The sequence below is a fragment of the Palaemon carinicauda genome, chromosome 8, assembly GCF_036898095.1.
Source record: "Palaemon carinicauda isolate YSFRI2023 chromosome 8, ASM3689809v2, whole genome shotgun sequence".
Lineage (NCBI taxonomy): Eukaryota > Metazoa > Arthropoda > Malacostraca > Decapoda > Palaemonidae > Palaemon > Palaemon carinicauda.
This window is the reverse complement of record NC_090732.1, coordinates 130,843,192-130,869,601: the sequence shown is the minus strand read 5'-3', so window position 1 is coordinate 130,869,601 and position 26,410 is coordinate 130,843,192. Positions and strand designations below refer to the sequence as shown.

Here is a 26,410-nt window from a genome sequence, read left to right as displayed (position 1 = left end):
TCCAGCAGCAGTTGCCACATATCTGTGAACTATTCCTTCTATGGCCAGAAAGGAGCTATCAACTTCAACCTGGTGTTTGCATAAATCCTGTACTTGTTTAACACCTGTCAAACCATGGCAAATGATGGGAATGATAAGAAGTAAAGAGAACTTATTTCACGAGAGGAGTAGTGTGATATCAAGACTAACATATCAGCACATAAGGGATAAGTAAAGGTTTGGAGGTACTTACATTATCGAGAGGGGAGATGTTATATCTCTCCTCTCGATAAAATATAGGTGTCTAAAAGATCGGCTAGTAATATGGGAGACCGATGTTAACATTGTTGAACGACAAAGTAATTCATAACTTCGATATTGTGAGAAGAACTTAGATCTGGTAAATACTGTGTCTCACTAGACTTTACTGAAAAGTGCATTAAAACCACTTGTTACCACTTGAGGATAGTATTTGCAACTGGGTAGGTCAGGCCTGCAATAATACTCTGAACCGGTAATTGAATTAATTGGCATTAAAGTCCTAGGATAACAAAATATAACTACATAGGCTGTAGCAAAAAAAGCCTGGAGTGGAAGTAGTGTTATCATTCCCTTTATAGTGAATGCGATTTGCTTTTTCAGCAGTTATGAAAATCTAATATCTGTCATTCTGGTTATAAAATGTTACTTGTGGCCATGGTATTTAAAACACAGCATTTTCCCTGTGTAAAAAAAAAACTACAAACTCAGTAGGGAAGATAACTTAAAATGCAATAAACACTTGGCACTTGAATTAATGTTGGCTGGACGTCTCTAAGATATGTTCTGCTTATATCTTTGTATGCTCATTTATGTATTTAGTTTTTATGTTCTGGAAGATTCATTAAGTATCAGAGACATTAACAAAAAGGTTAAATAATCAGTCTATATAAAAGTACTTTGAAGCCTAATTTCTCAGAATTTGAAATGTTCTTATTAAAAATTTATAACTTGAATATCGACCAATATGTCATTCAATCATGGAAATTTAGGTATAGTCTACATTGTTTACATTTACTAATAGCAAAATCAAAATGTGGCTCAGGTAAGCTGCTTGACCATGAGAGCCATTTACCACCCCACTAGTTTTTTCAAGATGAATCAACATCCAGTCGGAGTATTTCAGGTGACCTTTTTGTGAATATTGTAGCTTAATGAAGCCAGTTGGTCTTCCTTTGAAAGCTATTACAGATGTATGAAATGCAAGGGAGGAAATATATTTTAGAATAGACATGTTTTCTAAAGAAAATGTTGAGTACTGTAGTTTAAATTTATCTTGTATTTTGAAGGTTTTTTAAAGTACACGATGAACGAAAATAGGAGTAAATTTTTTCAGAATGAAAAGGTACCCTAAGTTTAATTGGAATATGTGTCATATGCTTTAGTATTGTGGTATGCAAGGTATACTTGGATAAATGAAAGTTGCTACCCGAGTGAGGTGGCTGTAAGAAGTGTTTTTTGCTTCATGTAGGAGAAAGGGTGATAAGGTGTAAAATGTTCATTTCATGGTCTTGGAATTGCTCAAAACTGGAGTCTAGATAAATAAGTAGCAGTGCAGGTCTTAAGGCAGAAGAAAATATTTTTGTGTAAAAACTTTGTTTGAGAAAATTTATAAAGTAAAGAGAGAGAGAGAGAGAGAGAGAGAGATATGTGAGAGATATACAAGGATAAAGAGATAAAATTTTGATTAAATTTTTATGTATGGTGATATAATTTTTAAAAATCCTCATCATCAACTCCTACGCCCTTTGACACAAAGGGCCTCAGTTAGATTTTGCCAGTCGTCTCTATCTTGAGCTTTTAATTCAATACTTCTCCATTGATCATCTACTTCACGCTTCATAGTCTTCAGTCATGTAGGCCTGGGTCTTCCAACTCTTGTAGTGCCTTGTGGAGCCCAGCTGAACATTTGGTGAACTAATCTCTCTTGGGGAGTGCGAAGAGCATGCCTAAACCATCTCCATCTACCCCTCATCCTGATCTCATCCACATGTTGCATTCAAGTAATCTCTTTCAAAAATAGTTAATCATAAAAAATATTACAATATAGGCACTAGTTTTATGATGGAACAAAGATAGAGTACGTAAATGGAATTACTTGTGCATTTTTTTTCCAAAGGTGGTCTGATACGTCTTTCATGTGTTAATATTTTTTTTAATGAAATAGAGAGGTACTTGAGAGAAAGGCCAGAAAATGTAGGTAGAACTTATTAAACATAGAAAAGGATCATGAGCTGAGTGGGTATTGAAGAGCAAGATTATGAGTCATTGTTAGGTGTGTGCTGTCTTGATTGATTGATAAACACTGAACAGGACTTGAAAGTTCAATTTAAAGTATTTCAAGAAGGGTATCAAATAGTAATTCTTTTATATTTTGTTTTCAATTTTCAGATGGCTGCCATCTATAACAGAGCTCATTCAGAACATCAGCAGAAGTTTTACTGGGTTTATGGCACGTTTGGGGTGTTCTGGAGAAGTGGAATTGACTCATGAGGATGAGGTTAGTTTTATTTGTATATAGCTTGCATATAGCTGATGTGGATCAGTTTTAAGCAATATGGTTCATACACTAGGTAAGCACTATTTTATAGTAGTTCTTAAATCTTGTTTTCTTAATCATATGTTTTAGTTTACTTTATTTGGTGTTTGGTAATCGTCTTTGAAAGCATCTATAGCTTAATGTTTTAGAGATACTGTATATGTCAAATATCTCAGTTTTCTTTATAATAGTCCCTGAAGTAAGATGATGTTTCAGTGAAATACATATGAGGATCTGTGCTTTTTGAGTAAATAACTTAATTCAGTTTTAGGTCCTATTTTATTTTTATTCAGTAAAAAATTTCATAGCTCACTTTTTTTTTTTGAAAAAAAATGAGTATATTATGCAGTGGAAGCTTTCAAGTGTATGGTCTTGATGCTTTCTAGAAGAATTTTTTTCCAGAGTGGTATTACTTCTCGTATTTAGTGATGAAAGTTAATCAGCCCTTGATCTGTACGGGGTTTAGGTAACAGACACCACAACGAAGATAAAAAACTTGTAATATTGGTGGCCAATGGTGCATCTACTCTTAGCCCCTCAAGCAACTGACCATTGGCTACGTACTGTCGACTAACACCATAAGTAACTCACTATGTTCTTTTCATGTTAATTAGTTTTTATAATGGTATTGTAGTTTACATTACGTTCACAGGTAATTGTACATTATTGTCACTACTACTATACAGTACAGTCAGACCACGTACTTGGTGCCCTAAGGTGGGATGACTTCCAACCTAACCCAACAATTCACTGTCATTACCTATGCTCGGATAATTAACTCACTAAGTACTGCCTTGTATTATTTTTACAGTACAGTACTTCGTTCCTATCACAGTATAGTTGTTCCTATCTAGTAATACTGTATAACACTCTGATATTGTAGTATATATTACTGTTATATTTTCCCTGTTGGAGCCCTCGAGCTTATAGCATCCTGTTTTTTCCAACTAGGGTTGTAGCTTAGCAAGTAATAATAATAATTCTCTCTCTCTCTCTCTCTCTCTCCTCTCTCTCTCTCTCTCTCTCTCAACAGCTGAGGAATATTATAATTGGGCACTGCATCATTGCCTTCATGTCTTCCATGATACCCTTGTAAGCTGTAAAACCTTCATCCGTGGTTTGCAGGAACTTGAGAGCATGCATCAAAGAAGGGTCTATGATGTGTACCACACTTTTAAAATCCTCCAGCATCGGAAATATTTCCCCCAAATTCTCAAAGTCCAATTAGTTCATTCCCTTTATCAGGTACATCGTCCTTTGCTCTCTCTTATTCACTTGTAGGAAGACTAATTCAGCAAGGTCCTACTCAGTCATCTCTTCCTGCCCATGAAGCAACTTTGACTGCCACAATCTTCTTCTTCATGGGTTTAAAAGGTATTTATTCCTACGCGTATACAAACTTCTTAGTCATTTATGTGGGGTTACTTCTAGTATAGATTTCTATGGCCAGACATTAAAAAGGAAATCGGCTTGATTACGTCATGCTGCGTTGCTAGGCTTGATGCTCTAGGCTAGTTCTAAGCACTTACCCACAACGCTTCTAGCTGGGAAGGAGGTCAGACATGCTTTCCTTCTGTGAACAGATAACTGCATTGTCTACTCGATAACATTATAGTGTTTCGTACTCTTTGTCACTTGCATGCTTTCATTATTTATGAGTTAAGAGTGTGTGCCTTTCGACATTGTCAAATTCGTTGCGTTCCTGCCATGGTTAAGATGGTTGGCCTTGTGGTACATTTATGAGCTGGGTCGAAGTGGATCTACACCCGGATTGTCCTTCATGTAGAGGTAAAAGATGTTCCATGGAATCACCATGTGAGTGTTGTAGGGAATGGTCGTCATCCTAGTTCGAGACATATCGTTCTCGCCGGAAGAAACGATCAAAGAGAAATTGTTTCCTTCCTTTGCCTTCTGTTAGCAATGAGAAGAAACGTATGTTAGGTTCGGCGGCGAGTGTCATCTCCCTTCCAAGCTCTTTGTCAGGAGACCTTTGAAGCTTCATTCACGGAAGACGCGGCCGTAATTTTTTCAACATTTTATTACCCAATGTTGATAATGTTTATTATGACCTTAAACCTTTTCTTAGGTATTGTAGTAGGTTCAGAATGGTCTTTGCTTCCTCTAGTGATAAGGAGACTTGTGACTTTGAGGGGTTCCCCATCTTTAGACATGTTCACCTTCACCACCCACCTGAATTACAAACTCCCTGTGTAATGCTCTCTAGTCCCAGACCACGCTAGTGATGAAAGGCGCATTTCAACACCCATCGGACGGTCTAGACTTTTACGCGTTCCCACTGTTCTGTCTGATTCATCAGACATTAAAGAGGCAGCTTTCTAAGAGATATTTGGCTACAGTGATACTCCCAGAGAATTGACCACAGGTCTCCAGAATTCTAACTCCTGACGCGAGTATCCTTAAAATAACTCTTAAGGATATTGCATAATATCAGGGGACATATTTCTTGATACGACACATGGCAATCTTCACCCCCAAATAGAGTTTTTGCTCTGAGGGGGAAGAGTGGCGAAATTGAAGGGGAGCCGTCATCAAGGTTACCCGGTGGATCCCCTTCCCGTACTACTACGGTGAAGTATTCCTTTTGTAGTAGCGAATTAAGCACGGTTTATCTCCCTACTGCTCTCGGTTTTGTTACTATTTCAAGGATTATTACTATTTATTAAATCTTTCCTGTGTATAAGTTTTGGCTCCCTTCTCACAGTTAAATTAGCATAATTTAGATGTGTTTAGAGGAGCAGAACCATCACCGGAGGTGGCCATTTTGGACCGCTGTCGTACGCCATAAATGCTTTATTTAGTTAGTAGTATGACGTCCCCGGTATTAAGCTTTAATGAATTCTAGCTATTTAGGAAAATTATACTAGTGAAGATAAGATTACACAGGTAATATTTCCTCTTCTGTTAAACTTTTCGATAGTATCCGATAGGACCTCGTTGATGTAGCGTAACCGAGATCCCGACTCGAGTTAGGCTAGCCTAACGCGTATTAGTATACAGTAGGGTCCCGAATTATGCGAGAATTTGGTCGATGAATGAACTCGTGTAAATGGAAAATCGCATATTTTGAAACACACCTAACAAATAATTCTATTGGGGCCATGGCAACCAGCAACTTGCCTATTCAAACGTGTTTACTACCCATTTCCAATACTTTCTATGTACTATACTGCATCTTTTTTATAATGTCAAATTGTTCTTGTAAATAAATCAAACATTTAATATGCTTTAAAGTTATAATAACTTGAAAAAAGGTTAAAATCAAAACCAGGATGGGTGTAAACACCATACATTTTCCGTTATAACGCGACCCAAAATACAGACAAATTTTAATGTTTGTCATATCTATTGTTTAAGACAACTGGTGAATAGCAAAACCATCTCTATATAGACTAGCTTTAGTTGTATCATTGAAAATCCAGAATTATCAAAATAAAGGCGATTTTATATCATCCATTTCCTAAACACGCCAAAAAGCACAATAAAAACGACAACCAATGTTTTGTTTACGTTTATCTCTGATCATAACGAAGAAACAGACGCATTTACACATCTGTGTATTGGTTAGTTTTTGCATCGACAGCAATCTTACCAAGTATTGATTATATGTTGATTTTGCTATTACCAATGTTCTACTTAATTTTTCTTAGAACTTCCAAATAAATGAAAGGAATGCCATTCATATAATGTTCTGTTTTTCATTATGACGCCGCCCGAAACGGAAACCTTCCATTCGTTTACTGTACGCTCCATCTTCGATCATAATAAACAAACGTAGGCATTAAACACGCATGATCAAAGAGATAAATAATGATAATAGCTTTTAGTAAATATGTTATTACAATTATTATTTACCATATTAATATATTTCCAATATTAAACTTACCCGGTGATCATATAGCTGTCAGCTCTGCTGCCCGACAGAAAAACCTAAGGACGAAATACGCCAGCGATCGCTATACAGGTGGGGGTGTACATCAACAGCGCCATCTGTCGAGCAGGTACTCAAGTACTCCATGTCAACACAGAACCAATTTTCTCTCTGTCGTGCCACCGGCAAGACCTACTAAATACGCTGTTGTTTTCTGGATTGATTTTCACGTTATTTGGTGAAGTATTCATTTCTGGTTATTAGCTATCGCTGTGCAGAAGTTATCTTCAATACTTCCTTGCATTCTTTTATTGGATTTTGGATTATTTGTTGACGACTTGGATAGATTTTGAATTCCCCCCTTTGACTAATTCAAGATGTCTGACCCTTCTCAAGTCCCCAAGTACAGGAAGTGTAGCGCTAGGGACTGTTCAAGGCGTCTTCCGAAGGCCTCTATCGATCCGCACACCATTTGTTCCAATTGTAGGGGTAAAGCCTGTCAATTGGAAGATCGATGTGAGGAATGCGTTGGGCTTTCGGAATTCGATTTTCAAGAATTCCTGAAATATGCACGTAGGCTAGAGAAGGATAGAATCAGGAGGAGTTCGTCTCGCTCAGTGGATTTTTCCTCTCCCCATGCCCCACAACCTATTCCTTCCCCTGTAGTGGTTGCACCCGACCCCCCTGCTAGCTCTCATCAACCTTCGATGGCAGATATGATGCGTGCCATCCAGGCTCTGGGTGAGAGAGTCGAGTCATTGGCGAATGACCGCAATCAACTCATGGCTGACGTCAGGGAGTTGAAAGGTAAGAGTGCAGTGGGAAGTGAAGTGAGTGTTTGTGCAGTGAAAAGTGTCAGTGTTACGCATGAGGGTGCGTCTGTTCGTGCCTGTCGTCCTCCCAGTCCGGGACCTCTTGCAAGCTCCCAAGCCCAGGGGAGAAGCAATGTCATACGACCAAAGGGTTCGACAGGCTTTAATCAGCGGACAGACGTTCCCTCCGTGGTTTCGGACGTATCTTGCCTAGATCGTCCCACCCACAAGAAGACGAGTGAGCCCGTTCATTCCTCGTCTGCGGAAGAGGTTTCACGCCAGAAACGATGGACCAAGGTCTCACGGCCTCTTAAACGCAAGGTCCCTTCCGAGCAAGTCCAACGGCCCAGGTGTAGCCACTGGGTCAGTTCGGACTCGCTGCAGTCCTCCGACGACTGCACACCTCCTAAGAGAGGCAAAGTGGTACCGCAACAGGCAGTAACTCCGTCTGTTGCCGCACCAGCTGCTGTAGACCCTAAGTGGTCTTTGCTGCAGTCTATGCAGACTCAGTTAGCTTCCTTTATGCAGGAGTATCGTGCGGAAAAGGTTGACGCTGCACCCGTTAGCCTACAACCAACCACGGTTGTGCGCCCAGCAGACGCTGAGGCTGCCTACTCCCACACTCCAGCTGTGAGAGCTCCTCCACCCATGCGCAGTCGACCCTGCCAGACGCATGTTGACGTTCACCGACGCACGGAACCCTCCGTTGACGTTCGTGTGCTACCACAACAACAGGAGGGTGGAGTTAAGTTGCCGTGTTTTGACGCGGTGCATCAGCCTCCGCAACCCACGGTGGTCTCCGCTATCCGACCACAGTCAGGAGTAGACGCTTTGCGCCCCCACTCAGCTATGGTTGTTGCCAGTTCTCAGACGGACCAACAGTTGCATGACGTTGGGTCCAGTGCAGCCACGCATGCACCCGTGCTGCCGGACTCAGCCGTCCAGCTTTTACCTACTTCTTTGCCGCTTCCTCCTCAACATTCAGACGATGGACTCTCTGATGATGACGAAGCTGCACATCTTGACGACCAACACTCGGACATCGACGAACCCAAGACCACGCCTCCCTCCTTAGACTTTAGGAAAGTGCTTGCGCTGTTCAAGGATTTATGTCCGGATCAGTTTGTGTCTGCAGCACCACGCTCGCCTCCCTCTGAGTTCGCTTTAGGCATGCAGTCAGCAGCACCTGCCTTTACGAAGCTCGTACTCGCTCGCTCGTCCAAGAGAGCTTTAAGGGTACTGGGAGAGTGGTTGCAGTCCAAAAAGCAACTTGGGAAGACAACCTTCATGTTTCCCCCGGCCAAGCTTGCTTCCAGATCTAGCGTCTGGTATGCCACGGGAGAAGTTCTCGGCTTGGGAGTTCCTGCCTCTGCCCAGGGCGACTTCTCAAGTCTGGTAGACTCTCCCCGCAGGCTGGCTATGAGACGCTCCAAGATTTGCTGGACTCCTTCGGATATGGACCATCTTATGAAAGGAGTTTTCCGTGCATTCGAAGTCTTTAACTTCTTGGACTGGTGTTTGGGAGCGTTGAGCAGGAAGACCTCCCCTTCTGATAAGGAAACTTCCATGCTCATTATGTCCTGCATGGACAAAGCCATACGGGATGGTTCTAGTGAGCTTGCGGCTTCTTTCGTGTCCGGGGTCCTCAAGAAGCGGGATCACCTTTGCTCCTTCTTGTCAGCTGGAGTCACCCCATGTCAAAAGTCGTAACTTATGTTTGCTCCGCTCTCGAAGTGTCTCTTCCCTGAAGAGTTGATCAAGGAGATTGCCGCCTCCTTGATCCAGAAAGACACTCATGACCTGGTGGCGTCATCCGCACGCAAAGCCACCCCTTTGCCCTCCGTGCCTAGACCCAGGATGGACACTCCAGCGTCAAGGTTCATTCCGCCCTTTCGTGGCAGAGCCTCCAGCAGAGGAGGTGCTCGTGCCGAAAGTCAACGTGGGAGCAAGAAGAAGGGTTCCAAGTCCTCTAGAGGCAGAGTCTGACTGCCACCTTCTTCAGACAGCAGTGGGAGCCAGGCTCAAGAACTACTGGCAGGCCTGGGAGAACAGGGGCGCAGACGCACAGTCTGTGAAGTTACTCAGAGAGGGGTACAGGATTCCATTCTTGCGCAAGCCCCCTCTAGCAACAACTCCCATCGACCTCTCTCCCAGGTACAGAGAGGAGGACAAGAGACTAGCTTTACAGCAAGAGGTGTCTCTCTTACTACAAAAGGGAGCGGTAGTCATAGTCCGGGACCATCAATCCCCGGGCTTCTACAACCGTCTCTTCTTAGTGGCGAAGAAGACAGGAGGGTGGAGACCGGTGCTAGACGTCAGTGCTCTGAATGTCTTTGTCACAAAGGAGACGTTCACCATGGAGACGACAAAGTCGGTTCTAGCATCGGTCAGGAAGGAAGACTGGATGGTCTCGTTAGACCTAAAGGACGCTTACTTTCACGTCCCCATCCACCCAGATTCCCAACCTTTTCTAAGGTTCGTTTTCGGGAAGGTTGTATACCAGTTCCAAGCCCTGTGCTTTGGCCTAAGCACGGCACCTCTAGTTTTTACCAAACTGATGAGGAATATTGCCAAATTCCTGCATTTAGCAGACATCAGAGCCTCCCTCTATTTGGCTTTTAAGAGCTGCGTCAAGTCGTCGCTGTCTGGAGAATCTAAAGTGGACTCTGGATCTGACCAAGGAATTGGGTCTCCTGGTCAATATGGAAAAGTCCCAACTCGTCCCATCCCAAACTATAGTATACCTAGGAATGGAGATTCAGAGTCAAGCTTTTCGGGCTTTTCCGTCGGCCCCCAGAATCAGTCAAGCCCAAGAATGCATCCAGAACATGCTGAAGAAGGACCGATGTTCAGTCAGACAGTGGATGAGTCTGATAGGGACGCTTTCATCACTGGACCAGTTCATCGCGTTAGGGAGACTCCACCTCCGACCCCTTCAATTTCACCTAGCTGTTCACTGGAGAAAGGACAAGACGCTAGAAGCGGTCTCGGTTCCTATTTCCGAGAAGATGAAGTCTTCACTGACATGGTGGAAGAACAACATTCTCCTCAGGGAGGGTCTGCCACTGGCTGTTCAGACCCCCGACCACCTTCTCTTCTCGGACGCATCGGACACGGGCTGGGGTGCGACATTGGACGGTCGGGAATGCTCGGGCACGTGGAATACGGATCAAAGAACGTTGCACATCAACTGCAAGGAGCTACTGGCAGTTCATCTGGCCTTGAGAAGCTTCAAGTCCCTCCTTCTAGGCAAGGTGGTGGAGGTGAACTCCGACAACACCACAGCCTTGGCGTACATCTCCAAGCAAGGAGGGACTCATTCGATGACGTTGTACGAGATCGCAAGGGACCTCCTCACCTGGTCAAGAGATCGAAACATATCCCTAGTAACGAGGTTCATTCAAGGCGACATGAATTTCATGGCAGACCGCCTCAGCCGGAAGGGTCAAATCATCCCAGCAGAGTGGACCCTTCACAAGAATGTTTGCAACAGACTATGGGCCTTGTGGGGTCAGCCTACCATAGATCTGTTCGCAACCTCGATGACCAAGAGGCTCCCAATTTATTGCTCACCGATTCCGGACCCAGCAGCAGTTCACATAGATGCCTTTCTTCTGGATTGGTCCCATCTAGACCTTTATGCGTTCCCCCCGTTCAAGATTGTCAACAGAGTACTGCAGAAGTTCGCCTCTCACGAAGGGACAAGGTTGACGTTGGTTGCTCCCCTCTGGCCCGCGAGAGAATGGTTCACCGAGGTACTGCAATGGCTAGTAGACGTTCCCAGAACACTTCCTCTAAGAGTGGACCTTCTGCGTCAGCCGCATGTAAAGAAGGTACACCCAAGCCTCCACGCTCTTCGTCTGACTGCCTTCAGACTATCGAAAGACTCTCGAGAGCTAGAGGCTTTTCGAAGGAGGCAGCCAGAGCGATTGCTAGAGCAAGGAGGACATCCACTCTCAAAGTCTACCAGTCGAAGTGGGAAGTCTTCCGAAGCTGGTGCAAGTCGAAATCAGTATCCTCAACCAGTACCTCTGTAACTCAGATAGCTGACTTCCTTTTATACCTAAGGAAGGAAAGATCCCTTTCAGCTCCCACGATCAAAGGTTACAGAAGCATGTTGGCAGCAGTCTTCCGTCACAGAGGCTTAGATCTTTCCAACAACAAAGATCTACAGGACCTCCTTAAGTCTTTTGAGACCTCGAAGGAGTGTCGGTTGGCCACACCAGGTTGGAACTTAGACGTGGTACTAAGGTTCCTTATGTCAGCAAGGTTCGAACCACTTCAATCAGCCTCTTTTAAAGATCTCACTTTGAAGACTCTTTTCCTCGTCTGCTTAGCAACAGCTAAAAGAGTCAGTGAGATACACGCCTTCAGCAGGAACATTGGATTTACATCTGAAACGGCTACATGTTCCTTACAGCTTGGTTTTTTAGCTAAAAACGAACTTCCTTCTCGTCCTTGGCCCAAATCGTTCGATATTCCAAGCCTTGCTAATTTGGTTGGAAATGAACAAGAAAGAGTACTATGCCCTGTAAGAGCTCTTAAGTACTATTTGAGACGTACTAAACCATTACGTGGACAGTCAGAAGCTTTATGGTGCGCCATTAAGAAACCTTCTTTACCTATGTCGAAGAATGCAGTTTCTTATTATATCAGACTTTTGATTCGAGAAGCTCATTCCCATCTGAATGAGGAGGACCATGCTTTGCTGAAGGTAAGGACACATGAAGTTAGAGCTGTCGCAACTTCAGTGGCCTTCAAACAAAACAGATCTCTGCAGAGTGTAATGGATGCAACCTATTGGAGAAGCAAGTCAGTGTTCGCATCATTTTACCTTAAAGATGTCCAGTCTCTTTACGAGAACTGTACACCCTGGGACCATTCGTAGCAGCGAGTGCAGTAGTGGGTGAGGGCTCAACCACTACATTCCCCTAATCCCATAACCTTTTTAATCTTTCTCTTGAAATGTTTTTTATTGTTGTTTTTTGGGTTGTCCGGAAGGCTAAGAAGCCTTTCGCATCCTGGTTGATTTGGCGGGTGGTCAAATTCTTTCTTGAGAAGCGCCTAGATTAGAGGTTTTGATGAGGTCCTTTAGTATGGGTTGCATCCCTTCATACTTCAGCTCCTAGGAGTCGCTCAGCATCCTATGAGGATCGCGAGGCTCAGTAAGGAAGACGTACTTAAAAAGGCAGAGTAATTGTTCAAGTCGACTTCCTTACCAGGTACTTATTAATTTTATGTTTGTTATTTTGAATAACTGCTAAAATGAAATACGAAATACTTAGCTCTTAATGTTAACATATATGCTGGTCTCTACCCACCCCCCTGGGTGTGAATCAGCTATATGATCACCGGGTAAGTTTAATATTGGAAAATGTTATTTTCATTAGTAAAATAAATTTTTGAATATACTTACCCGGTGATCATAAATTAAAGGACCCACCCTTCCTCCCCAATAGAGACCCAGTGGGCCGAGGAGAAAATTGGTTCTGTGTTGACATGGAGTACTTGAGTACCTGCTCGACAGATGGCGCTGTTGATGTACACCCCACCTGTATAGCGATCGCTGGCGTATTTCGTCCTTAGGTTTTTCTGTCGGGCAGCAGAGCTGACAGCTATATGATCACCGGGTAAGTATATTCAAAAATTTATTTTACTAATGAAAATAACATAATTCTTACATACGTGGCAAAGCAGGAAAACTATTTTTTCTTTTTGCGTTTAATCAACAATAACAAACTGCCGCTAATGACAGAATGATAATTTACGATAATTCTAAACTGTTACTAAAGATGATTGTCCATTCCATATCCAAAATACTTTTCCTAACTTTAGTTATAAGTCAACTTGTACCCACTTCAATTATGAAACCATCTATAAAAAAGTAAGAGAAGAAGTAAGTACTAGGCCGATTTTTAAAGTTATCGAACAATTAAGTTGCCGCTATAACGTTCTATGTGACAGAGATGGTGCGAGATTAGAGAAAGTAAGGAAAATTTAATCATGATTGATTTTCAATATAACAAACTTTGTGAAGCAACAAAGATTTCATATGTTAGAGAGAGAGAGAGAGAGAGAGAGAGAGAGAGAGAGAGAGAGAGAGAGAGAGAGAGAGAGAGAGAGAGAGAGCGTGTGTGTGTGTGTATGTGTGTTAGTTTTAAATGTACTAAACAAAAAAATATGATGGGTTATAACACATTGGTGCTTATGTAATATCAACTGTATAGATGTTTCGAATAAGTTGAGAAATGGTATAAACAATACTTTGTTACTGTATTCGTATGCGCCTATTCTTGAGACCGGCAGCTAGACGTCAGCTGATCTGATCTTAGCCAAAAGTAAAACAAAAAGAAGTCAACAATACTCGATTTTTAAAACACATCCGAAATTTAAAAACTAAAGTACACGCTTTCTTAATGTGCAATTAACTATTTAACGAGTAGCAATTTTCTAGAATAAAATGATGTTTCCCAAAAAATAGTGGTTTGCTGAAGAAATCGGATGCCGTATTTTAAGCTACGACTGAAATGGATGTATACACGGTATAACTTTTCGTTTTGTATATGATTGACACTTTAAGAAAAGTGATTTTGGTTTCTTCATCTAATTGTAAGTATTGTATAACACGAGAGAGAGAGAGAGAGAAAGAGAGAGAGAGAGAGAGAATCAGCTGTTGTAATTGAATGCCGTGTTTTTGTTTCGTGTACCTCCTGAAGCGAGGAATTGATCGGCACAACTAACAATTGTCATGTTAATTTCATTCTTAAACTCAAGTTGCCATATGTTAACTAGGGTTTTATTTCTTACGGAGAGAGAGAGAGAGAGAGAGAGAGAGAGAGAGAGAGAGAGAGAGAGAGAGAGAGAGAGAGAGAGATTTATTTTACCGTCTACTCTACAAAATTAATCTTTGCAAATCAAATGTGTACTGTTTAAAAAATGACAAAATATTGCCGACTCGTTACCGTAGTTTAGGCTATTCACTGTCGATAAACGAACCCAGTCTACTCGTGAAAACCTTGAACGCCCGGAGGAAAAAATAAGGCTTTTATATATACTGTACTAAACAAAAATAATGCTTTAATATGCCATCATTAACACTACCATTACAATTATCGTAAGGTTGGAGAAAGATAATGATTGCCGAGAACGTAACCACAATTCTGTTTACATTTTGTCAGCTGGACTCGCACAGTTAACAGTTGATTTCATTGTTGATGTGGAATTTTATCCTTAAATAGGCTATTCATTATTAAATTATGTTAATAAGATGTAATGTTAATATTGTTTTGTAAAATTTATTATAAATCACCGTATTTAGGGCTACCAATATGCTTAGAAAGACAATAGATTTGATACATTTTATAGTGCTTGACTCGCAGACTTTGAACAGTTTCGCAGATACAGAAAATTTATTTTTGAAAAATAGAGGTGGCATAAAAGGGGAATCGTATAATTCGAACACGCTTAATTCGGGACCCTACTGTACTTTAGTAACGTTATCCCCGTTTATCCTCTTGTATCGTTTTATTAATTCAATCTGAGATAGCATATCTCCTAGAATTACTAACATAATTCGATACTCATCTCTTTTAGAGATTTAAGGATAAATCCTTCGTTCCCTCTGAGTGCCGACATTAGGCAGCAACCCTATCTTTTGTTTCGCCATAGAGTAGTGTACTCCAGCTTGACTGAGATAGTGTTTTTGTCTATCCACTTTGCCGGTGGGTATCCTGGCTTTGAAATACGATAATAACTCAGAATAATAAGTCTTGTTGTCGGCAACTCTACCAATGGGGGATTAGTCATTCCCCCTGCCGGGTACACAGTTGCCGGCATAGGAAGCCCGGCTTCCCTAGTCCACAACCGAAAGTGGTAGTACAGTTGCCGCCACCTTTCTCCCTTGTGGTCAAGAAGACATATCTTATATCCGGCAATGTCTTAGGCTGAGGAATCGTTATTCTTCTGCCGCCCAAGACTGCGTCGGCATAGGAAACTATGTTTCCTTGTTTTGCAGCCGACAGTAGGAGGCATACTTGCCGCCTTCTTTCTATGCAAAATATAAGACCCTTTCCCTTCTCCTTCTGTCCTTTAGTGATGGCTTGGCCATCACAACATCTGTGGCCGGTATTCTACAATCTATCCACTTGCCGGGCTGATTACAATGCCGGCCGGGCTCCCACAAAGGCGGCTAGATTGCCGCTTCGACCTTCCTCCTTAACGGAAGTAAGGCTCCGGGAAAGGTTGTGCCGGCCATGACGGCTGCCGGTGGGAGACCTTATACAACTTTGAGTATTCTTCAGTCCTCTCTTGGACTACCATCCATGTTGAAGTGAAGTATTCCTTCAATATTCTGATGTATCCTAGATCATCAGAACATGAATATCTTGACCCTACAGTATTAATATTTCACTTGTGGGGGAGTTGGTGCTAGTATACACTGACTCCAGCTCTATGTTCTAGAGCTATTCCACAATATATTTCCCTAATAAGGAAATTTAAAATGTTAATATTGAGGGAGGTCACAGCAATTGCCTGGACAGGAAACAGAGATATGTGTCTTTCCTATTTCTTTTCTAGCTTACTATCCTAAGCTATAATTATAATAGTAAGATGTATTATTAATGCATGTGATTGATTTATCAGTGTGATAAATTACCCCATACTCATTTCACTCTTTCTTTCCTTACAGGAGGAGCCCAAGGTGAAGTGTGCAGTCATGTATTGTAACCACAAAAGTAAGAACTTTTGTGGCCACAACATGTGCAGGTCTCATGGACCCTGCTCCATCGCAACTGAAACCCTGAGATACTAGGACCCGAAGGGTTGCAACGTCTGCTCGGCCTTGATGACCGAGGGTTTCGGCGATCAGAAGACAATGGAGTCGAGGGATGCTGCGAGGGAAACACTTCGGAAGTGGGTAAGAGGGTTCGAGAACTCTCCGGGACCTTACCTACCAAGCGACACTATTAGAAGCCTTCTGTTCATCTGATGCGGTTGTGCCTCAGGTACAGCCCGAGCCTCCCTGCATACACCTGACGATAGAGGCCGACATCAATAAGGCTTTAGAAGGCAACATCCATCAGGAAAGGATGTCAGAGGTGTCCTCGGAAACTGGAAAGGATCTCCTTCAAGAAGATCCTGAAGAAGAGGTGGCCCAGCCACCCGAGGAGGAAGAAAAATCTGGATCGACAGAGACGGAAGACCCTCTACTGTCTGTGACGGCATTTCAGCCTGTACCATCAACCTCTTCGGCCCCAACCCCTCAACCAGACCCGCTGTACCCCACGGGCCAAGAGTTATGGCGCAGATCCAGCAGATGATGGAAACTATGCGCAAGGAACAGCTAGAGATGAGAAAGGAAAGCCAGGGAAGCACACCGCACAGTCGCTTCTCGCAACTCGTACAAGCGGCCTAGAGTCTGACTTGTCTCAATGCTCCGAAACCAACCCCTGGAGGTATGCGGAGTTCATGCCCATGATGAATGGGAAACTCTACGTCTCAGAGAACGTGGGGGCCATACCCCTCGACGATCTCCAATTTTGGCCAAACCTTGCGACTTACCCGGAGTGCTTCATCAGGCTGAAGAACGAACCTGCTTCTAAAGAAAGGACGGAACCTAAGGAGGTCATGGTCTTTGACCATGACATGGCGCAGGCTCTCTTGACGTGTAGCCTGAAGAAGGCAGGATATACAAACTCCAAGGTTTCTGCATTGAGCAAGAAGCACCCTACCTTCCTTGCTCCTTCCTCCAGAGCTTTTCCCTTCACGTCAAAAGCTCTCCATTGCGTGCTAAAGGCAGTTGATGCGGGCAAACCATGCCCTATGCTAGAGGAGTGTAGACCATTGTCTCTAGCCCTGCCTACGGGCGAGAAGGACTGGAACAAGGTCTATCTAACCTTCTCGGTTACAAAGCTAGATGCTGATATCGCAGGACAGCAGTTCAACAAGAACTTTCCGAAGCTGTCGGACTTTCTTCTGAGAAGTGAACAGGTGACAAGAGAGACTAGCCGCCTCTCTGTCTCTCCAGAACTGCATGGAGATGTGTGCAGGCATCTCAAGCACCCCAGACATGTACACAGTCCTAGCCAAGATGCACATGGCTATACTAGTCAAGGATATTTACGCTTTTATGAAGGCCAGGAGGGCCTGTAGAGAGTTTGTGTTTGCCAATGCAACGGTCAAGCACGAGCCCAGGAAGTTGATCATTTCCTGCATCTGGGGCAAGGACCTCTTCCCAAAGGAGGCAGTCCAAGAGATGGTTGCTAAAGCCGCCACGGAGAATAGGAACCTTCTCCAAAAGTGAGGCATGTCTTCCAAAAGGAAATCATCCTCTGACGCAGGTCCCCAACCCAAGATCAGGAAGAGGAAGAAGCCACGAGTGCCTCATAGACCTGTGCAACATCCCACTGTTAGCATGACCACAGTGCCCCAAATGGTTGCCCAGCCGCAAACCACTTTCCAGATGGTGCCTCAACAGTTGGTAACCCAGTCACCAGCCTTTAACCCAGGCTTCAAAAGGCTTACCACTACCTTTCGCCCAATAAGTAGAGGATCTAGACGAGGCTCCTCAAGAGGTAGACGGGGACGTGGTCAGGGTAACAAACCCTCTGGATCATCCAAGCAATGAGATGCTCCAGGTAGGAGGAAGACTCCTCCACTTTCGGGATCGTTGGACCTTCGATCCCTGGGCCCACAGCCTAATCAAGAATGGACTAACGTGGAAATGGAACAGATCTCCACCTGCCTTTCCTCAATTTTTCCAACACTCCACCCCCTTATTGGGAGAATATACCTTAGAACTCTTGAACAAAAAGGTCATAAGGAAAACAAAGTCCATCAAATTCCAGGGAAGGCTGTTTTGTGTTCCCAAGAAGGACTCGGACAAACTCAGAGTCATTCTAGACTTGTCTCCTTTCAACAAGTTCCGGATGTTAACCTTACAACACATAAGGACCCTGCTAACAAAAGGGGGTACACAGTCTCAATAGACCTAGCAGATGCCTACTGGCACCTTCCAGTCAGTCGCCCCCTCTCCTCCTAGCTAGGATTCAAGTTACAGAAGACGAAGTATGTCTTCTAAGCCATGCCCTTTGGACTAAACATAGCCCCAACGATTTTCACAAAACTTGCGGACACAGTCGTACAACAGCTACGCTTAGAAGGCATTCAGGTAGCAGCATACCTGGACGACTGGTTGGTGTGGGCAGCATCCTTGCTTGTCTGCAGGCAGCCACGAAGGTGATCAAGTTCCTGGAACATCTGGGCTTCAAGATCAACTACAAGAAGTCTCAGCTCTCTCCAGCTCAAGAGTTTCAATGGTTGGGAATCCATTGGAACTTGCAGTCACACCGCCTCTCCATTCCATCGAAGAAGAGGAGTGAGATTGCGGGTTCTGTCAAGAGACTACTGAAATCCAACAAGATTTCAAGATGCCAACAGAAAAGAGTACTGGGCTCTCTCCAGTTCACAGCAGTAACAGACCCGGTGCTAAGAGCACAACTAAAGGATGCGTCAGGAGTCTGAAGAAGATACGTATCAAACGCTCGAAAAGATCAGCAGAGACCGACACCAACCTTACTGCCATCACTTCTGAGGTCAAAGGTCAAGAACCTAGCAAGGACTATTCCCTTACAACCACCTCAACCGTCAGTAGTCATCCACACGGATGCCTCACCGGAAGGATGGGGAGGCCATTCCCATCCAAGGAAAGTGCAAGGGACCTGGTCACACCAGTTCAAGACCTTTCACATCAACATTCTGGAGGCCATGGCAGTCCTCCTGACGTTGAAGAAACTATCCCCTCACAGATCAGCCCACATCAAGTTGGTCTTGGACAGCAAGGTGATAGTGAAATGTCTGCATCGACAAGGCTCGAGATCGCCCTGCATCAATCACGTGATGTTGGCCATCTTTCGCTTGGCAAAAAGAAAAGATGGCACTTATCAGCAGTTCACCTACAAGGGTTCCGCAATGTGACAGCGGATGCTCTATCCAGGCGGAAGCCGATAGAGTCAGAATGGTCCCTAGACACAGACTCATCCTCCTTCATCTTGAAAAAAGTGCCAGAACTGCAGATCGACCTCTTCGCAACGAGCGACAACAAGAAACTACGTCGATAAGTAGCCCCATACGAGGATCCTCGGGCAGAAGCGACGGACGCCATGTCCCTCGATTGGAACAGATGGAATCGTATTTATCTGTACCCGCCAACAAATCTCCTGCTGAAGGTCCTCAACAATCTGAGATCCTTCAAGGGGACAGCAGCAGTAGTGGCCCCCAAATGGCCCAAGAGCAAGTGGTTCCCTCTAGTGATAGAACTGAGGCTGAGGCTGTTTCCTCTACCGAACCCAGTTCTATCCCAACTGGTTCAGAAGTCGACTGTCTACGATTCATTATTGAGAACCCAAAACCTACATCTCATGATTTTCTCGCCTTAGCAGTCAAGAAAAGGTTTGGGATCTCAAAAGGCAACATCAACTTTATAGAAGAATACAAGTCAAAATCAACCAGAAGACAATATGAATCATCTTGGAAGAAGTGGGTCTCCTTTGTCCAAGCAAACAAGCCGACAGAAATCTCGATAGACTTTTGCCTGTCCTTCCTCATCCACCTTCATGAGGGAGGCTTGGCTTCCACCACGATAACTACGTGTAAGTCAGCTTTGACTGGACCTCTTCTATACGCCTTCCAGGTGGACCTGTCGAATGAAATCTTCAATAAGATTCCGAAAGCATGCGCTAGACTGATACCAGCAACCCCTCCGAAGCCCATATCATGGTGTTTGGACAAAGTTTTGCACTACGCTTCAAACTTGAACAATGAAGATTGCTCCCTAAAGGATCTAACACAGAAAGTTATATTCTTATTCGCTATAGCCTCAGGGGCTAGAGTTAGTGAAATAGTGGCCCTATCTAGAGACGAGGGCCATATTCAGTTCACAGGAGTGGGAGAACTGAATCTTTTTCCCGATCCTACCTTTCTCACTAAAAATGAGTTACCCACAAAAAGGTGGGGTCCTTGGAGAATCTGCCCTCTGAAGAAAGATATCTCTCTATGTCCAGTAGAGTGTCTTAAGGTCTATTTTTGTAGAACTTCAGACTTCAAGGAAGGACAGCTCTTCATCGGCGAAACATCGGGATCAAACTTATCCCTAAAACAACTGAGGGCGAAGCTCACCTACTTTATTCGCAGAGCAGATCCTGACAGTACATCCGCAGGTCACGATCCGAGAAAAATTGCTTCCTCGCTGAACTTCTTTCAGCATATGGACTTTGATAGACTCCGCTCATATACCAGTTGGAAATCCTCTAGAGTCTTTTATAAGCATTATGTGAAACAAGTGCATGAAATAAAACACTGTGGTGGCGGCAGGTAGTGTTATAAAACCTGTCGTCTACTGCTGCAATGAAAAGTGAACTGTTTGGGACTTGACAGTGTAAAGGGTGAACAGGTGTTAGCACCTTCGAGTGTAATACCTTTTATTGAGGACTGTTCTTTATAGGTGTAGAATCTAACTAATAACACCAGTGCCGTGTGAACATTCGTAAACAGTGTTAAACATATCCAACATCTAAGTGAAATCAATCTAATAATTTCACATTTTTTTAGTGTATTTCTTCCCTTACAGGTTATAAATATATATGTACTTTAAAAATGTTGTTTATGTAAAGGATTCTATTTTTAATACATTCGTTGTTGTATTTATTTTTGTCTATACAAATAAATACATAAAATGTATTTGCGTCTTATTCGCCCTACACGTAGTCAAATAAAACTAGCCAGTATTTTATTTTCCTAAAATTAAAATACTTGAATATATTCCTATGTGTGAACAAACTGGTAATAGCTAAATTCCACATTTTTCCCACGAATACAACCTTAACGCTTCTATAGTCAGTATTGACATATTCCCTGCAGGGGGCAGGAAGCCCCAAGTTAGTTCCAAACTTAGTGGATATAACAAATAACGGTAGTGTCATATTCATGTGGTCTGGGTGACCATATAAGAATCTGAGTCAAGGTAAAGGCACTTATACAAACCCACAGATATAGTACTTTCAAGTAATTCTCTGGTAAACTTCTATCAGGACGACATGGATGAGCCCAAAAAACGGATTTTGAGCAAAGTGAAAAATCTATTTTTGGGTGATATGGCCATGTCGTCCTGATGGACCCTCCCTTCGTTCTAAAAGGAGTATACAACTATGTAACAAAGTCCCCACCCGAAACTACTCTAGCTGTGGCTATCCATGCTTAATTGCTACAAGGAATAGTTAGCCGTGGTTGTACCGGAAGGGGATCCACCAGGTAACCTTGATAATGGCTCCCCTTCAATTTCGCTACTCTTCCCCCTCAAAGCGAAAACTCTATTCGGGTTGAAGATTGCTATGTGTCGTATCAATTCTCTGGGAGTATCACTGTAGCCAAATATCCCTTAGAAAGCTGCCTAAATGAACTTTCCATCAGGACGACATGGCCATATCACCCAAAAATAGATTTTTCGCTTTGCTCAAAATCCATTTATTGATTTTTCAAGTGCAGCGATACCTCGGTAGTCAAACGACTCTAAATTCGAACAAATCGGTGTTCGACCAAAAATTTTGAGTAATTTTTGCTGTGGTGTTCGAACAAAAAATCGGAACTCGAACACAGCCAAACGCGTGGCCGAGTGAGATGAGCGGCCATCTCGGCTACTCTCGCCTGGTCGGGTAGCATCATTTCAAGAGAGATTGTCATTCCAACAACACTTGTTGAGAATTTATTGTGATTTAGTGCGTTTTATTGCCTTTTTATGCCGATAATAATGGGCCCCAAGAAAGTTAGTGATAAGGGGAAGGATAAGAGGAAAACGGTGAGAAGAACGATCAAGTTGACGAAGGAAATTATTGCGAAATACGAGAATGGTGTACAATTGTCTGATCTAGCCTTACAGTATGGCATGGCGAAGTCGACCATTTCTACCTTTTTGAAAAATAAGGAAGTGATAAAGAAAGCTAATGTTGCACAGGGAGTGACAGCAATTAGTAAGCAAAGGCCACAAGTAATTGAGGAAATGGAAAAGTTGCTCTTTATATTTATTATAGAAAAGCAGTTGGGCGGGGAAAGTATAAGTGAAGCTTTCATTTGTGAGAAAGCTCTTCATATTTATGAAGAATTGGTGAAGAAAAGTGCCAGTACTAGTGAAAGTGATTCATCATTTACTTTTGAAGCAAGCAGGGGCTGGTTCAAGAAATTCTGGAACAGAACTGGTATTCACTGTGTGACTAGGCCAGTTCGGATCAGGCGGCGGCTGAAAAATACGTTGGCGAATTCGACCGATACATTAAGGAACAAAATTTTATCCCTCAGCAAGTCTTCAATTGCGATGAGACCGGGTTATTTTAGAAGAAAATGCCGGCCAATACCTACATTACCAAGGACGAGACGAAGATGCCAGGTCACAAGCCAATGAAAGATAGACTGACGTTGCTGCTGTGCGCCAATGCTAGTGACAATTGCAAGATTAAACCTTTGTTAGTGTACCATTCGGACAACCCCCGGGTCTTCAAAAGAAACAATATCTTGAAAAGTGCACTGTCAGTTATGTGGTGCGCTAACACTAAATCTTGGGTCACAAGACAATTCTTTAGTGAGTGGATCAACGAAGTGTTTGCCCCCCAGGTTAAGGCATACCTGATTGAAAAGAACTTGCCATTGAACTGTCTTCTGGTGATGGACAATGCTCCTGCACACCCTCCAGGTCTAGAGGAAGACTTAAAAGAAGAGTACAGTTTTATCAAGATTAAATTCCTGCCCCCCAATACTACTCCCATACTCCAGCCCATGGACCAACAAGTCATTTCAAACTTTAAAAAACTGTATACCAAGGCCCTTTTCCAAAAGTGTTTTGGGGTGACTAGTGATACACAGTTGACCTTAAAGGAATTCTGGAAGGATCACTTTAGCATCCTCAACTGTGTGAACATGATTGACCAAGCTTGGCGTGGTGTGACCTATAGGACATTGAACTCTGCCTGGCGAAAGCTGTGGCCATCATGTGTAACAGAGAGGGAATTTGAGGGTTTCCAATCAGAGGCTGGTTCAAGCACTGCTACTGTTATTTCTGAGGACACTGTTGTCGATGAAATTGTTGGCATGGGCAGGAGTATGGGGTTGAGGTCAACAGGGAAGACATTGTTGAACTTGTTGACAGCCACTCTACTGAGTTGACCGTTGAAGAATTGTTGCACCTGCAACAACAACAACAGCAGCAGGATTTGATTGGGGAGCTGAAATCCTCAGAAGATGAGGATGTAAGAGAGGAGGTTCCGAGTTCAGTGATAAATGACATGTGTTCGAAGTGGGGAGAGTTGCATGTTTTTGTGGAAAAATATCACCCAGAAACAGCAGTAGCAAACCGGGCAGTGAACATCTTTAATGATAATGTTATGTCTCACTTTAGAAGAATAGTGCAGAAGAGAAAGAAGCAGCTGATAATTGACATGTTTTTCATAAAAGAAAAGAGAGCTGCTACATCCCAGCCTGATTCCCCTCCAAAGAAGAGAGACAGAAGAGAAAGAACCCCTGAAGGAGATTTGCCCAACCTTTTACTGGAGAGAGAAAAAACCCCTGAAGGAGAACTACCTAGCCACTTCATGGAAGGGGACTCTCCTTCCAAGTAGTAACCTCCCCCTTCCATCCTCTCCACATCCATTCCTGTATGCCATCGAACCGCTGCTCAAAGGTACGGTTTAAAATTGTTTTATATAGTTTTCCGACCAATTTCATACACATTTAAATAATTATTGTTGTTTAGGTACACGTTTTATTAATATTTTGGGTATTTTGGAATGCGTAGGAACGTATAAAAATAAATACCATTATTTCTTATGGGAAAAAAGGTTTCGGTACTCAAACAAATCGGTGGTCGAACACTGATCCTGAACGGATTATGGTCGAGTACCGAGGTATCACTGTAATAGATCTCAAACAATTGTTGATAGGCACTATAGTGAGTATAGGAATGTGATATCTGGTGTTCCACAGGGTAGTGTTCTTGGCTCATTACTTTTCATACTATATACACATGACATGTGGTTTGGCTTAGAAAATAAGCTTGTTGCATATGCAGATGATGCTACTCTCTTTGCATCAATTTCATCCCCTGAATGTAGATATGGGGTTGATGAATCCCTTAATAGAGATCTAGCTATAATTAGTGCATGGTGCAAATTATGGGGTATGAAGTTGAATCCTAACAAAACTTAAAGTATGATTGTAAGTAGGTCAAGGACAGTGGCTCCTCAACATCTGGATCTCAGTATTGATAATGTTTCTTTAACTTTGTATGACTTTTAAAATTTCAGGTGTGATTCTTGACAGCAAATTTACTTTTTAGAAACACATTAGGTCTGTGTCGTCTTCCATGCACAAAAAATTGGCTTTTTGAGAGTCTGTCAAGATTTTTGGTGATCAATCTATTATGGAGAAGTGTTTTAATTCTTTCATTCTACCTTGTTTTGAGTATTATTCTCCTGTCTGGCCTTCAGGTGCTGAGTCTCATCTTAATTTGTTGGATATAAACTTACGGTCTATTAAATTTCTTATTCCAGATCTAGATATTAATCTTGGGCACTGTTGTTCAATTCCATCCTGTTTGTAATACTAGGCAGGAAGTTAATTCTATTAGCCAGGCCTTCTCCATTATGAGGCTCAATACTACACAGTGCTCTAAAAGTTTTATTCCAGCTGTGACCAAGTTGTGGAATGATCTTCCTAACCGGGTAGCTGAATCGGTAGAACTTCAAAAGTTCAAAGTTGCAGCAAATTTTTTTTTTATGTTGAACATGCTGACATAAGTCTTTTTATAGTTTATATATGACATACAGTATCTGATTTGACGTTGTTACTGTTTTTAGAATGATTTATTGTTAATTTGTTCTCATCATTTATTTCCTTTCCTCACTGGGCTATTTTTCACTATTGGAGTCCTTGGGCTAATAGCATCTTGCTTTTCCAACTAGGGTTGTATTTGGGAGAGTAATTATGATAATAACTAGAAAAACTCTATACATTGCATTGCCTTCTTGCCACCAAACTGAATTTCTGTTTATTTATTTATATACATTTTTCGACCCAAAAATTATATGATTATTTTTATAAAGAGTTTGTGATATACTAAGTTACATATATTTATAAGTTAATGATGTACTGAAGGCACAATAGGTGAACCAAAGTATAGCGAGGGATTACTGTATACTGGATAGTGATATATCCATGACTATTATTTTTCAGAATTACATATTTTATTTTTCAGCATGACTACAGTAAATATGGCATAGCAATATATGTCAAGTTCCGTGGAGCAGATAAACTTCGTATTTTAACAGCACAGCATCAGTCTGGTGGAGAACGGGCGTTAGCGACTGCATTGTACATGCTTTCTCTTCAAAATCTGACATCTGTTCCTTTCAGATGTGTAGATGAAATTAACCAGGTGAGTATATGTAAAACCATGCAGTAAAATTAATTTGTTCCTGCACAAATACAAACCCTTCGCTATTTATAAGGGTATTACTTTCAACGAAGCTGAAAGACGAGCCATGATAATTTTAGTAAGGGATAACTACACCAACCGCTAGTTAGTGGGTGGGGTGGGGTTAACCCGGCTACCCCGCTCACTCGCATACCTGGATCAAACAACCACTTTGCTTTCTGGCTCGGTAAAGGTCGGCCACAGTGCCGCTCTCCCACATTTTGACTTGCCTTGATATTAATCTTTTTCTCTTTCTTTGCATATTGTGTGGCATTTGGAGTCCCATGCATACTTGTCCTGGTCCCAAAGGCTATTCTTGCGGTACCTTCATGTCCACCGGAGAGAGGGATCCCCACCTGCTGTGTCCGGCCTGCTGGGGATGCCGGTGTTCCAGGGATGACATGTGATGAATGTAGGGAGTGGTCTGCCTCCCAGTAGTAGAGGTTTGGGCGACGGAAGAACTCCAAGCGTGATTCTTCTACTGCTACCTCCTAATCTCTTTCTGAAGCTCCTGCTCCTGCGGCTCCTTCCAAAGAATGGCCGAGTAGCAGTGTAGGCCTGGTTACTCCAGGTTAACCTTGTGGGCCAGGTGATAGTACTGACTCCCCTAGTGAGTCAATATCCGCCCCGTCCCCTAA

General features: G+C 42.8%; 1 protein-coding gene across 2 annotated transcripts in view; it reads left to right on the top strand.

The window, feature by feature from the left end:
* Positions 1 to 26,410, top strand: part of LOC137645932 (structural maintenance of chromosomes protein 5-like) — a 208,316-nt gene that overhangs the window by 148,638 nt on the left and 33,268 nt on the right. For both annotated transcript variants that reach the window (XM_068378994.1, XM_068378996.1), the window contains 2 exons: positions 2,410 to 2,518; positions 25,554 to 25,733. In XM_068378994.1, the coding sequence (XP_068235095.1) occupies positions 2,410 to 2,518; positions 25,554 to 25,733 (289 nt within the window). The remainder of the gene's footprint in view (positions 1 to 2,409; positions 2,519 to 25,553; positions 25,734 to 26,410) is intronic.